The 15,005-nt window shown below is 29.8% G+C and overlaps 7 protein-coding genes and 2 pseudogenes across 9 annotated transcripts, besides 3 other annotated features; 7 read left to right on the top strand and 2 right to left on the bottom strand.

The window, feature by feature from the left end:
* Positions 1-421: part of a mobile genetic element that runs on past the window's edge.
* Positions 422-776: 355 nt separating this feature from the next.
* Positions 777-806: a mobile genetic element.
* A 231-nt stretch (positions 807-1,037) lies between these two features.
* Positions 1,038-1,406, top strand: TVAGG3_1001310 (transcription-initiator DNA-binding domain ibd family; the record flags this gene model as incomplete). The annotated part of the gene is made up of 1 exon (XM_001328962.1): positions 1,038-1,406. The coding sequence occupies one exon, from the start codon at positions 1,038-1,040 to the stop codon at positions 1,404-1,406; it is 369 nt and encodes a 122-aa protein (XP_001328997.1).
* Positions 1,407-1,867: 461 nt separating this feature from the next.
* Positions 1,868-15,005: part of a mobile genetic element that runs on past the window's edge.
* TVAGG3_1001300 (uncharacterized protein) lies at positions 1,942-2,795 on the top strand (the record flags this gene model as incomplete). Its single annotated transcript, XM_051254311.1, has 1 exon — positions 1,942-2,795. A coding segment is annotated over one exon (854 nt), but the record flags the coding sequence as incomplete, so codon positions are not given.
* On the top strand, positions 3,153-3,991 carry TVAGG3_1001290 (annotated as a pseudogene). The gene has a single exon. A coding segment is annotated over exon 1 (839 nt).
* TVAGG3_1001280 (uncharacterized protein) lies at positions 6,057-6,629 on the top strand (the record flags this gene model as incomplete). Its single annotated transcript, XM_051254310.1, has 1 exon — positions 6,057-6,629. One exon carries the CDS (start codon positions 6,057-6,059, stop codon positions 6,627-6,629), a length of 573 nt encoding a protein of 190 aa, XP_051079884.1.
* Positions 8,250-8,513, top strand: TVAGG3_1001270 (uncharacterized protein; the record flags this gene model as incomplete). The annotated part of the gene is made up of 1 exon (XM_051254309.1): positions 8,250-8,513. One exon carries the CDS (start codon positions 8,250-8,252, stop codon positions 8,511-8,513), a length of 264 nt encoding a protein of 87 aa, XP_051079883.1.
* TVAGG3_1001260 (uncharacterized protein) lies at positions 9,764-10,822 on the top strand (the record flags this gene model as incomplete). Its single annotated transcript, XM_051254308.1, has 1 exon — positions 9,764-10,822. A coding segment is annotated over one exon (1,059 nt), but the record flags the coding sequence as incomplete, so codon positions are not given.
* On the top strand, positions 11,038-11,355 carry TVAGG3_1001250 (uncharacterized protein; the record flags this gene model as incomplete). Its single annotated transcript, XM_051254307.1, has 1 exon — positions 11,038-11,355. The coding sequence occupies one exon, from the start codon at positions 11,038-11,040 to the stop codon at positions 11,353-11,355; it is 318 nt and encodes a 105-aa protein (XP_051079881.1).
* TVAGG3_1001240 (phage tail repeat-like family) lies at positions 11,764-13,056 on the bottom strand (the record flags this gene model as incomplete). Its single annotated transcript, XM_051254306.1, has 1 exon — positions 11,764-13,056. One exon carries the CDS (start codon positions 13,054-13,056, stop codon positions 11,764-11,766), a length of 1,293 nt encoding a protein of 430 aa, XP_051079880.1.
* TVAGG3_1001230 lies at positions 14,281-14,959 on the bottom strand (annotated as a pseudogene). Its single transcript has one exon. A coding segment is annotated over exon 1 (679 nt).

Raw genomic sequence — 15,005 nt, 5'->3', positions numbered from 1 at the left:
ACCCTAAATTTTGCCTTGCATAGGGGATACGAACATGAATAAGTGACATATTGCTTTGGAGATCCCGTTCTTCTTCTTTATGGGACACCGCCCTTGACTTCCTGTTTAATACCAAAAGCAATAAGCTCCTCTAAGTCCACCGAAATCATAAAAATGAAGTGATTTTGAAAAGAGTTAACAAAATTCAAATCACATCAAAAACAAAAACACATAAAAATATTTTATTATACTCATTCGAAATTAAAATAATAAAATTTATATATATTAATTTCATTAAATCAAGGTTAAAAATCTCACCGGAAAAATAACCTCAGTGTGATAAATTTATCACCGGAAAAATTTACAATAAGGTTAATACCGAAAATATTGAAAAATCAACATTTAAGGTTAATTTAAGAGTATGCACTTTTGTCACATACTCTCAATTTAGGTCGGTCAACGAGAGAGGGTCAAAGTTGCTATTTGTCACTTTTCCACAAGAATATAATGGGGAAAAAGTTATCATATAGTTGATCTCATTCACTGAGGTGAGAGATGCATGTAGTGTAATTTGATAAACAGTGGGATTGCTGCTCTAAGTCCTAGGTTCGAGACACATTGGCTTCATTTTTCTCTTTTTTATTGACGTAAACTATTCAATTTTTGTGTTCTACATTCAAATTTCAGAATTTTTTTTGCAGATTTCACGCTACATTCGAAGTTACCTTTTGTAACAACCACCACTGCCTACGAAAGACGAAAGTGTGTCACGATTTCACCCGGAAATCCGACGGTTGTTTAAGAGTATGCACTTTTGTCACCTACTCGTCGGTCAACCCTCAAAATTCAAAAATCCCTTAATTCCTGAGGATTTTGGAAAAAAGTTTTTACATGAACATGTGTATATTATATGAAGTATATTGATAAGGTAAAAATCAAATTTTATTGCATATTCATCGAGAAAATAAACTAACGAATCCCTCAAAATTGAGAGGGTAATCCTCCTCCTCTCAAATAAACGTACATACGGGTGCACCCTTAATGGCTCCCTTCATAAAATGGGTTTCAATTCAAATATAAGCAGGAATGAAGCCGCAAATTACCTTATGAATGCTATTCCAATCCTTAGAGATGACATGCACGAACTACGTCAATGGACTGTCAGAAAGAATGTAAAGCCAATACCACTACCGATTTCACCACCTGGCTTTGGCCCATCCATAGAAGCGTTCAAAAAGGAAGTTCCAACAGAAGTTCAATTGAATGCACAGCAGGATAAACAGCTTCCTGTTCCATGCGTTGAAAGTACCACTGATAAAAAGCTGGATTTAGAGGAAGAAATGAATTCTTTTTCTAATTTACCAGATCCCTTGTTTTTGTTTGATAATTCGGATCAAAGCCAGTTATTAGAGCTTGATTTCATCTAAGTTTTCTTATATAGTAAAATAGAAATGTTTCACTTTTTACTTCACAATTTTTCCATTCGTTTTTTTGAATTCTTTTCAATTTTTCTATGAGTTATATGCAACCAATTAGTAGATATATTGTATTCATAGCCATAAAAAAAATTTCTATAGAATTTTCATTTTTTACTTTTGTATTGTAATAAAATGTTCGAAATTGAGATCTTACATCGGCAAAATTGCCATAACTTAGAAGAATCATTTAATTTATTACTTTTGGACAACATTTCTTATCGTTTGATAAAATTTATCGTTTTATCCTTCAACATACTCACAGTAGTATATGTTGAAGGGTTGTGTGACTTTTTTTGTAAACGTAAGAATTCATACAATATTGAACGATTTTGTATCATTTTTTTTAACATATGAAGTAAAAAATGTATGATTCTTACGGTTTTTATTCTTACGTTTTTGAATAAATCAAGATTTAAAAAATTGACTTCTTACGTAAAATTAAAACTAAGTTAAATTTATTTTTTTTATTTTTATTTTATAATAAATGAGTATAACAACTAATTCATTGAAATCTTTAAAGTTCACTAATTCAGAATTAGAAAATATTTTAGAAAATTTTGGAGACGGTTCTTATCCAACATATATGCAGAATGTGAAAGAGTTTTCCAGATTGTTGAATGAATTTAAATATAACGGACCAATTACTAAAAAGGCTATAATGAGATATTTATATCCCAAAAAAGTTGAAAAACAGGAGAATATTCCTCTTTATGGTCCAGAGGACCTGGGCTCAGAGAGCCTTGAAACACCTCCTGAATATTTTGAAGAAAAAATTAAACAAGATGAATATTATAACGATGAGATTGAGAAATTGGAACAATTAAGAAATGAAATAGATGAAAAAATTAAGGAATTGAGAAATGCTGAGAATGAAGTAGAGGGTTTAATGAATATCCCAGCTTCAGAATCAGCAGTTCAAAAATCACATGAGGAAAGATATAAAAATTACTTTTTGGAATCTACTAAAAATTTATTAGATGGTGATATTGACGAAACACTTTCAGAAGAAGGCACAAAATTTATTCATAAACATAAGTTACAATTTATTGACGATGGAGATTATCCATGTATATTACTTTCACCTCCTCTTGATTCTGAAAAATTCAAAAAAGCACTGAAAAATGTAACATATGCAACAAATACGATTAAGAAAGAAGACCATGATATTTACACAAATTATTATTTAAATAAATGTACAGGTGTTGATAAAGTTTTTGATTTGTTAGATAAAATATCAAAAGAAACAATTGGACATATAAAATTTTATGTGATTGTGGTTTCATTATTGAAGATACCAATAATGTTTCATATGAAAGAACAGCACCGAAGGAAGACGAAGTGAAAGGTCTATACCATTCGTTATTAAGAACATATAAAAGATATGAAAACTTATAAACATTATATTTATTCATTTATTTCAGAAAAAATGGAAGCAACCCATAAAACATCTTCATCATTTTATAGCTATTCATACATTCCTTTTCAAAGTTGTGAAATTAAATAAGACAGGAATTAGATTTAATGTATCAGGGTACGCATTCTTGAGTAAATTAAAATGTATTCGTCACGTCGCAGATGATAAAAATTTATGTGTTCTTAATTCATTTTATGGACTTTAGCCCTGGACTCTCTGAGTCTCGGACTTTAAAAAAATAAACTTTATTTTTATTTATTTTAATTTTTATTCTTACATAAATGAACAAAAATGGAACAGCTAAAATGAATGATAATCAAATAAGAGCCGAAGGTAGAAGGTTATTTAAACGCTTCTATAACATTCCTGATGGTGTTAATCCTAAAACTCGTAGAAGTTATTTAAATGAAGCCATAGATGCATATGAAGGATTTGACATTTCATCAGAAAGTGAGAGGTTAGCAAGAATGTTAAATGTTAATATTGATTTTATTATTGTGACCTCAACCAGAAGACGTAGACATTAACAAGGTAGACTTTCCATTAGTGGAATCAATAATGATAGATCCAGAATTTGAAACAGTAAATATTTTATTAACACAGAGTCCATGTGGAAAACTTCACGCTGACAGAATAACAGACGTTGAAGCACTCACAGGATATAAAGTTTGCCCCTTTTGCAAAGAAGAAGTATATTCTATCCGTGATGATCCAGAAAGGAAAAACCAAAGAAGATTTTTAAAACATTGTGAGAAATGTAAAGAAAATAATGGAAGATTAATTCAAGACGTTCAATTGCAAAACACACAACAACCATATGCACCACATATTACGAAACAGAAGATATATCAATGGCTATTAGCACATAATTTGCAGGAATATTATAAACCAAAAGATATTATATTACTTTTGACTTCGAAACATTAGAGACTAAAGAAGAATTACAACTTTCTGAGTGTGCAACTTTGAACGCTTACTTAAAACCATTCATGGTATCATCAACGGTTAAATTAAACGATAAAACATATACGAGGAATTTTTGCTTAACTTCGAGTGATTCTTTTATTTCTGATTGGATTGAGTTTTTATTTTCAACCTGTTCATTAGTTGCTAAATCAAATATTGAACAATATGAAGAATTAATGAAGTCGCAAACGGACCAAACGGCGGGGACTTTGTCTCATACATTAAATGAGAAACAGAAGGAAGCATTTAAAGAGCTTTTAGATGAAGAATTTAATAAAGTGAATATCATTGGTTTTAATTCAGGAAAGTTTGATTTAAATTTAATTCTTCGTGATTTAAACACTGCAAAATGGAAGATAAAATCAATGCTGGGTTCTTCTTCACAATTTAAGCAAATCATTGTAAAGAAAACAAACGTTCCATATGAATTAAGATTTATTGACATCAGAAATTATATAGCGCGGTGGAACATTAGACCAATTCACTCAAGATTTCGGAAACAATAAATCACGTGTTAAATCCTTTTTCCCTTATCAATTCATCACATGGGAGAATTACGAAGATGAATTATATAAAAGGAACCATTCACTCAAGATTCATTTTATTCAGCATTAACACAAGAAACAATATCCGATAGTGATTATCAAATATATCTCAATGATGCTAAAAATTTTGAGAATAGATTAGAATATTTTATTCATTATTGCAATAAAGACGTTGAAATTATGATTGACCCAATTGATAAAATTATCGAAAGAAACATTTGTTTATAAAATTGACATGCTTCATAATCTTTCTTTATCATCGAATGCATCAATGATTCGTTACGCGTTAGCATATAAGAACTTCAATCCTAACGAAACATATCCAGAAGAAGAAAATGTGGAATCAAGTTTTGAATTAACAAAAAAGTATTGGAAATATAAAATTGAATCATATAAGAAACAAGATGAAAAAGCAGAAAGGGATACTAAAAACAATGTTTCAATGGATGACTATCAATACTATCACGATTTAATCCTTTCATCTAAATGTAAAATGTGTGGTAAAGCGTTTACATATGCAAATAAACCAACATTAGATAGAATCGATAATGAAAAACCACATACCAAAGAAAATTGTCAGTTAATGTGTTGTTATTGCAATGTCGTAAAATCAAATAAAGATGAAGATGTTCAACGTTTAAGAATCAATTTAAGAAATTATGCATTAAAAAATAATTTACCAATGACTTTAGATTCAGTTGAAGCTTATCACATTCTCCGTAATGGAATTACTGGTGGTCTATCAAATGTTCAACATCGTGTTAATCTTAAAGGAATCACGCACATTAATAAACTTTCATATAATCCAGAAACTAAAACTGTATCAAATGAGGACACCACCAACATTATGACTCATTTCGTTGGAGTTGACTTTAATTCATTATATCCTTCATCATTTTCATCTAATCCTCATGATTTCATTCAATATACTGACCATAAAATGTATATGCCGGGAAGATTGAATGGTGTTATCATTTGTGATACAGCAACAAAGAAAGCAAAAGCACTGGGAATAATTAAGAAGAAAAATACTTTATTCGTGGCTGAAGTAAAGGGTCACATTGATGAAAAATACATTAATGATTACATAAACTTTTTACCGATAATAAGAAACTTAGATATTATCACAGATGAAAAAACAATTGGCAGTTTTATGTATAATTACATGAAATCAAACAATCTACCAGTTGACCAGAAACAGAGAAAATTAACTCAGTTAGCATCAACACACAACCAATATCAACCATTTTCTTCTTATTATCTTTGGTATCTAATAGACAGATTTCATTTTATCATCGATGATATTCAATCAATTTAACATTTACGAAAAACACTTGTTTTAATGAATTTGCGAACAAATTTATGAACGAAAGACAAAAGGCTGAATTAGAAGGAAATAAAGGAAAAAGTTTATTTTGCAAGATTTCACTTAATGGATCATATGGTTACGATGCAATGAATACACAAAATTACGCAAAGACTAAAATAATGAATGCACAGAAGGCACGCGTTGCATGTATGTCAAATAAGTTTAAAAACATAAGAGAAATAGGAGAGGATACATATCAAGTGATGCTTAAAGATAGATTTTATAGATGTGATACATGTTTACAAGAGGCATTCTTCACTTTAGATAATGCTAAATACTGGTATTTGGTTTTCATTTATGATTTTATGTATAAATGCATGGATGTTAATCGTTTTCATTTCATTGAAGGTGATACTGATTCATCTTATTGGGCAATCGCTGGCGACCCAAATCTTCCTAACACTCAAGCATTTCAAGCAATTGTTACCGATAAACAATTTTATGATAAAAACATTTTCAAATTCGCACCTTTTGATTTCTTCTGTTTTGATGAGAAATTTAAACCTAAATTAAAGAATAAAGCTGAAGAAAAAGCACATGAGAAGAAGTTATTGGGTTTAGCAATTGAGAAACAAGGTGATAACATGGTTGCTTTATGTCCTAAGTGTTATACATCATTCAATGGTTCAATTGATGGAAGTGATTTTAAAAAGATTGCACAAAAAATGAAAGGTGTTAGTTTACGACAAAATAAACAATTAACACCTAAAAATTATTTGGATATAATAAATGATAAATTGATATTTGATGGTCAGAATATTAATTTACAACTTAAAAACGGGTCAATGACTCGTTTAACAATCGGTAAGACTGCATTAACAGGAGCACACACTAAGGCTGTATGTTGTGAAAATGGATGTTGTATGCCATTTATTTAATAAAATACCACAGAAGAGACAAAAGGAACCGTTAATGATGGTTTTGATACTATGATTCAAAGAGGTGGGCACCCTTAAAACATTGATTTTATTTTTATATAAATGAATAACACAGATTTAAAAATTTTAATTGATGATTTAGTATTTAATCAAAATTTTCTTAATTATTATGATTTAAAAGCATATCTCCAAAAATATAATAAAATATAACGGGTGATGATATGGAATATTATTACCATATTATAAAAATGAAATTTTGAAATATCATGATAAAATAATTCGTTTAAGAGAGAAATTAAAGAAGAATATAAAGGGAAAAAGTAAATCACAGCTTAAACAGTTGAAAGATTTCAAAAATAAAGTATTAACAGAAGAAGATATTGATGAATTATATAAATTATATAATCCTGAGCCGCAAAAGCCAAAGGAACAAAACAAAAGGAACAAAACACAGTCTTCAGACCATAAATGATGCACAAGCTTTAATTTATGATTCATTAGTTAAACCATATTCAGCCCGACTTTTAAATGAAGATCAACTTTTGGAATTCATCCTTCAACATAAACTCGAAGCGGGAAAGTATATCAAACCTTTATATACAGCATATTTAAAACAAATGAATAGAATACATCCAGAATTAATGAAGGGGAATGAATCCAAAATCAAAGCAGATAAAATTAAACCACTTACAACACCAAAACCTCCAACGACAGTACCTCCTCCTCCTTCAGTTAATCCTTCATCATTCACTTTATTATATCCATTTCAAACATTAAAGAAGCAAAAAGATTTTAAAAAGGATTTCAAGATATTAAATAAACCAATTGACCCGAAAATTCAACCATTAAAGGAAAAATTTAGTCGACCTTCATTTGCTCCATATCCATATTCATACGAAATCGATCATCTGGAATATTCAAAAGGAAATTACTTATTTATTTGCCATTAACATTAACACTAGATATTTATATTGCATTCCGGTGAAAGGGAAAACAGAACAGGAAACAAGAAGAGCTATTCAATACTTACTAGATCATGAAAGAGTAGATAATATAAGGGGTGATGGTGATAAAGGATTTCAGGCAGCTATGACTCATTATTTCCCACAAATTAATTTTTACTTTCATCCTCTCCATATACGTTTCATAATAAAATAGTTGATGCAGTAATGAGAACTCTTAGAGATGCGTTAGGGGTTAACGGTCAGATATACTGGGATGGAAATCATGACTCCATCATACAGCAGTTAGTATATTATTACAATAATACATGGCATAGAACTATTAACATGAAACCAGTGGAAATGAAAAATGATATTTCAAAAGAATGGGAATATATTAGAAAGCAAATGGAAAGGTTAAATGATGTTAAACGTGAACAAATTAATTCGGGGCTCATGAATTTTAAACAAGGGAATAAAGTTTTATTCATCTCGATTATGGAAAAACTGATAAATCAATGACAAAAAGAAGACGAAGATTTGACACAATAGCTGAATTTGTTAGATATATTAACGGCAATGCATTAGTTGAAGTTGACAATAAATTAATAGAAATTCCGATTTATTTTATTACTCCATTATATTTAAATAATATTTAATTTTTTTTATTTCGTAAGAAATGAGTGACAACGAAGCAGTCAAGAGTCCAGACGATGAATATAAAAAGAAACTAAACAGAATTAAATCAAAAATATGCTATTACAAAAAGAAGCCACAATGTGATGGGGTTGAAAACGATAAAGAAATAATCGAAAAATTAGAAACTTACCGTTCAATCCTTAAACTGAGTGAAGCAAAAATAAAAGAATTTAATAGAATAAATAAATTGGTTGGAAGAGATGAATTTAATAAAGATGAATTTTTAAACTCAATCCAAATTTAATTTTTATTTTTCTTTGACAACATCTCTCTTTCCATCATTACTGCATAACCACATTTTCTCAGTTTTAGTGGTTTGTTATTTTTAACATGTTCTTGCATCATTTTTATCATTTCCTCCCTTGTTATGATTCGTGGTAAATTTTGAGCTTGTGGGGTATTCATTTATGATAAAAATAAAAATTTAAATTATGCCGTTCTAAAGTTTGTGAAAGAATTTGCGGAAATTCATGTCTTACATTTTTTGAATAAATGAGGGGTCCCTCGGTCCCTCGGTCCCTCGGTTAATTAACATCTTTTTGAAAATAGTGACAACATGACATTTTGACAACAGGGGAAAAAAAGGAGGAAATTCATGTCTTACATTTTTTGAATAAATGAGGGGTCCCTCGGTCCCTCGGTTAATTAACATCTTTTTGAAAATAGTGACAACATGACATTTTGACAACAGGGGAAAAAAAGGAGGAAATTCATGTCTTACATTTTTTGAATAAAGTTAGTTTTAAAATTATTTTTATTTTTTTATTCCTATATAAATGACAGCAACAAACAACAACAGCAACTTTATCATTTCTGATGAACAAGTTATTGATTCATTAGCTGAGGAATTAGTTGTGGCAGAAACTAAAACCCTCAACGAAAGAATTGGTGAAAACAAGATTGATTTACATAACTACCTCAAACACGATGGAGGAAGAGGAAGGAAAACTGGTATGGCTTTATTAGTAAATAAAATTCCAAATTTAACTATTATAGATGTTGATATCAATAAATCATACAATGATGAACTTAAAGAAACAGTAAGAAAAGATATTTTATCAAAACTTTCGGATAAAGATGTTATCGTTAAAACCGCTTCAGGAGGTCTTCACATTTATTGCAACACTAATTTCTTCTATTCAACCTCGAACAGAATGATTAAATGTTATTCCTGCAATGATTATGATATTGACATAATGACTTCATGGATGATTCAAAGCGTTCATTAGTGGTTATGGCTGATTCAAGAGTTCGCAAGAATGCAACAGAACCAATCAAACATACTCATTCATTCGTGGAAGTTATGATTCAACATTAACTAGAACAGTGAATGATATATTAAATGATTTGAATATTAAGGTAAGAGTTGAACAGAAGAACGAAGAAATAAAGAATATAATGAATGAAGACAAAGATGTAAACATTGACGATAAACTTGCCCAGAGCATAGTTGATGGCATCTGTGATTTTGAAGTACATAATGATGGTGGAAACATGAATTTAGAAAAAGAAGTTACATTATTCACACTGTTTCAAGCTATTAATTCGTTACCTAATCATTTAATTAATGAAGCATACGACAACGTTTATAACTTCTGCAGTTTAACAGAAAATGCAAAAAGTAATTTTGAAAAAGCACGTGATAGATATGCACATTTAATGACTTCTCCATTTGTTTTGGTGAAGATTCTAAAACTTTATCAAAAGGAATATTATGATGAATATGTTTTACCTTTATTACGTAAGCCAAAAATAACATTTGATATAAAACTTGATGACTCGTTTTTGATAACAGATATTAGACGTAAAGCTGAAAATCATCAGTATAAAAACAGTTCTGAAGTAATTGAGGATTTATCACGTGTCATTCGTTTTGTAGATTGTGGAAACAAATACTTCATTCAAAAAGACTATAATATTCATGATAAAATGAATCAAATATCATTCGTTCTTCAATCAAACATGAAAGAGTCACTCAAAATGATTAAATTATTTAAAGAAGAAGGTAAAACCATAACAGCATGGGACGTACTACTAAATCAATTATCCTCATTAACCGTTATGGGTGTTTGCTTTAAATCTGATTCCCCAGATGTTTTCTCAACGTTTCAAGGTTATAAATACAACGTTCTCGAAAAGCCTGATTACTCAAAAATTGAGATGTTTATGAATTTCATTAAAGAAGCCATTTGTGATAATAACGATGAAGTGTATAAATACCTACTCGGCTGGATTGCATCAATGATTCAACATCCCGGAATCAAGAATGAAACAGCAATTATTTTGAAAGGACTTCAGGGAATAGGTAAAAACAGATTTACAGACATTATTTCTGAACTTCTCGCTGGTTATTCATGTAAAAACATTACCGAAATAAGTGAGCTAACGGGTAATTTCAATTCAGTTGTTGAAAATAAAATGTTTCTTGTACTTAATGAACTCAAGAATGTAGGTGAAGACAGACTCGCAAACTTCAACGCTTTGAAATCAATTATAACGGATAATGAGATAAGAATTAATGAAAAGAATCAACCCAGAAGAACTGCTCAGAATGTTGCCAATTTTATTTTCGTAACTAATAACGTTTACCCTGTCAAAATTGAAGTTGGAGACAGAAGATACGTAGTTTTAAGGGTTAATGGTAAATTTAAGGGTCAATTTATTACTTCAAGAATTTAATGGATTCATGCACAAAGGAATTTTATGATAATTTACTAACATATTTTATCAATTACGACCTTTCATCATTTAATGTACGAATCATACCGATGACTGAAGCCAAACAAGATTTAATCGAGTTATCAACAAATCCTTTAGATGAATGGATAAATACACATTATGATGAATTGTGTGCAGGTATGATGTGTAAAAATGCTCTATTCTGCAAACCATCAGACATGAAAGACAAGAATTTTCAAATGAGTATTAAGGATAAATGTGAAAAGAAACAAAGAAAAACAGACGGTAAACATACGTGGTATTATGTTTTGAAAGAAGAAATGAAAGGATTATATAAACAGGTTGAACCAAACGATAATGAGGATTCATTTACTGACGATGAAATACCTGTAAATGAAGCTTTATAAAGTATGATTGGAATTTATTTTTGCATGAATCCCACTATGTTGTCAAAATGTCATGTTGTCATCATTTTCAAAAAGATGTTAATTAACCGAGGGACCGAGGGACCGAGGGACCCCTCATTTATTCAAAAAATGTAAGACATTCAATCCTTTTTTCCCCTGTTGTTGTCAAAATGTCATGTTGTCATCATTTTCAAAAAGATGTTAATTAACCGAGGGACCGAGGGACCGAGGGACCCCTCATTTATTCAAAAAATGTAAGACTTCAATACCGTTATAAGTGCCTTTTGTGAATGTTTCACCATTAGATTTGTTCGTGAATGTTTTTGCTTCGACTGACATTACTGTTCTTACATACAAAACTCTATATTTAGTTCATTCGGTAAGCCCAGACCTTTGGGTCAAGCACATTCAATAAACTCTATACCATGCGAATATAGTCATAAATGGTGGCATATAATCTTTACCCAAGCCTGTTGGATTTGTTGTGAAAGTATGGACATGATTTCCTCCTGGTTCAGTTGGTCGAAAAGTCTTTTTTGCCGAATGGTTATAATCTGGAGATAAAACGTCATTGCCAGCATAATATTCTGAGTTATATAATGGGTGGTCTCTTAATGAGTGACTATGGTCACCAGAAAAGTTTGTAGTTCCCGTATGAGTGTGCGGTGGAAGGTTTGCTTCTTTAATTTTCTTCGAACCTCCTGCCGTCTTTGAATATCTAGCACAGTATAAGAATTTATCTATAATCTGCTTCCATTCACCAAAACCTAAAACTGTTGCGGGATTTGTTGAGTTCATTGACGTATAAATAGAGCCTATAGGATATAATGTTTGAAGTATTTCTGTCTTTAATGTTTGAAGCTCTGTTTTGTCTGCTTTCTTGTCATATAAATCTTGAGCAGTGAATTTAATATTATGTTCATCCTTCATGACATAAACATCTTTACATCTAATGTTTCTCATCGTCGTTATGTCGTCATCCGATGTTAAACCTTGTGGAAAGTTAGGAGGTTTCCAATATAATACATCCCCATCAGGTTCTTCAACCGTTCCTTCAATACTTTCTATACCAACAGTTGTGAAGAATTCATGTGTATGGTTCTTATCTGCTTTCTTCTCTAACTCATCGTTAACATATGTTTTATCTGCTTTAAGGTCTAAACATCCTGAAACCCATCCTGTATCGGCTTTTGTTTTTAAAATCTTTGATGTCCATTCATGATACCATTCAACCATTTCTTTAATTTCATTATCTTTTTCATCAACATAAACCAAATTTGCTTTCTTCATTAATTCACTATCAACCCTTTCTTTAATTTCATTATCTTTTTCATCAACATAAACCAAATTTGCTTTCTTCATTATGTCATTTAGGAAACCTTTTATGAATTCCTCATTTAAATTAAATCTTCCAATCTTCAAAACTTTAGGAAATGCATTTAATGCGTAATATCTTTGTTCTTCTGGTGGAATTGATGTTATATCATCCGTTATTCCTTTAATTTTTGAATTCATAAATAAAATTTCTTTTATATTTGATATCACTGCACCACCTTTGCAAACGAATTCAAAATGGTCATTTTTCAATACTATCTCCAAATCTCCATATTTCAACCTTTGCGTTTGTTCTGCCGTCTTTGAATTATATGCATATGTGGCGTATGTAATGGTCTGCGCCTTAAGTTGCTGTTGTTTAATCATTTTATTACGATTTAAAAATAAATATTTAATCTGTTATCTCATCACCTATTTTTTCTATTTGAAATTGCCATAATATTTCATTCATGAATTCTAAATCACAATCAAATAGGTCGGTTATTCTAAATTTAATATTTGATAAATCTTTTGAATGAAGAATAAATGAATTCCCGGATAATTGAAACGGATATGATAAAGAAAATATGTTTAAGTTGATGGATAAAATGTTTTGTATTGATGGGTAAGAGTTAGGGTCTAATGTTTGATGTGAAAATCTCATTGGGGTATTAACTTTATCACATTTGATTAAAATGAAATTGGAACCAGTGTCAGAATACAAAACATCCCCAACATCTTTTTCAAAATTTAATATCCCCAACAATGAACGAAGAAGGAGTACAAAATTTAATTTTCAGCGGAAATTTAATAAGGTTATTTATTTCATCAAGTTCAAAAAGTTTATCAGGTTTTGATTTAAAATTTTCTTCATACCATACGATAAATGATTCATTTAAATAACTTAAAATTGTTAATATCCCATTTCGCTATCATTATTTATATACATATCATACGTTTTTTCATGGTCATCTTTAATAAATGATATATAATCTGAAGGGTCTAAAAGAATGGGATTAAATTTACCACTCACAGAAACGAGAGTAACATTATAAATTCCGCTAACTGTTAAATTTAATTCACAGTTATTATTCGAAATAATATTGATAATTGACATTTTTATTACGATTAAAAATATGGTAAAGCGTTATTTTCCAGTGATAAATAAAACTAGAATAAGATTACCTCAAGAATTCATAAATTCAACGAATAAGAAATTCATTCATGTTATAAATTTTAGTGTTTTCAGAAAATATGAGTCAATGTCATATTCATCATCGGTTATATTTCACTTCATTCAAATTTAGTTCAATCAAACCCATATAATGACCATTTCATAAGATTTTCAGATGGTATTAAAAATGTAATTGATAGATTAAAATATGAACAGATTGACAATATCGAATTTTTGGAATTTTGGTTTAAATATCCCGATGGAAAAAAGATTGAAGTTAAAGATAAAGCTGATACTATAACAAAAACAATTACAATGACCGATCCAGATAGTGGGGAACAAAAAGAAATAAAACAAACGATAGAAACTGGTGAAAGGTCAATTATTATTGATTATGATTCAAAGGATTATTATTCGATAATGTTAATGCTTGAATATTAAATAGCCTTAACAAAGAATTTTTCAAGTGATATTTTATATTCATCAACTATTTTATTATAAATATCATTATAAGTTAAATGAAGTTCAGTTGTTGTTCCGTTCTTTGATATCTTAATTGTGCTAATATCCTTTATAGGATTTATTTTTGCAACTGTTCCGCAGCATGAAACCTCATCATCTATGAAAAATTGAATCTTAACGTCTGAATCTTGAACATCACAAAGAATGGCGATAATGTGAATTAATGATTCATAAGGTAAAATAATTAAACCGGATTGGTCAATTAAATTTATTATTGAATCATAATTATCAGTTATTATATCACGGTAAATTTTCATTAATTCAGAATTAATGTCTATTTTATATGGCGCATTGCGACTGGAATCGTAGATTCCTGGGTTCTCGATGTTTGATGAAAGAGGCGGGGGGTATGTTGGATAAGTGGGAATTTCAACAGGTTCTTTACCGGGTTCATCTTCTTTTTATTTTGCCCTCCTCCTTTTTCGGTAAGTCACGAGTTAATAAATTTGGTTGAGTTGCTGACCTTGTTAATTCAGGACTAACATTAACTTTAACATTTTGAATAATTCGTGATTTATCATCATTTACGTTATAACCAACCGTAATCTCTGCTTTTGCGTTAGTGTTCTTTTGACTAGTGAAACGTCTTCTCATTTATAATCGAATAAAAAAAGAAAAATATATTTAAAGTTTTATTTAG

The sequence above is a fragment of the Trichomonas vaginalis genome, chromosome I (genome assembly GCF_026262505.1).
Source record: "Trichomonas vaginalis G3 chromosome I, whole genome shotgun sequence".
Classification (NCBI taxonomy): domain Eukaryota; phylum Parabasalia; order Trichomonadida; family Trichomonadidae; genus Trichomonas; species Trichomonas vaginalis.
This window is presented reverse-complemented; position numbering and strand designations above follow the sequence as displayed.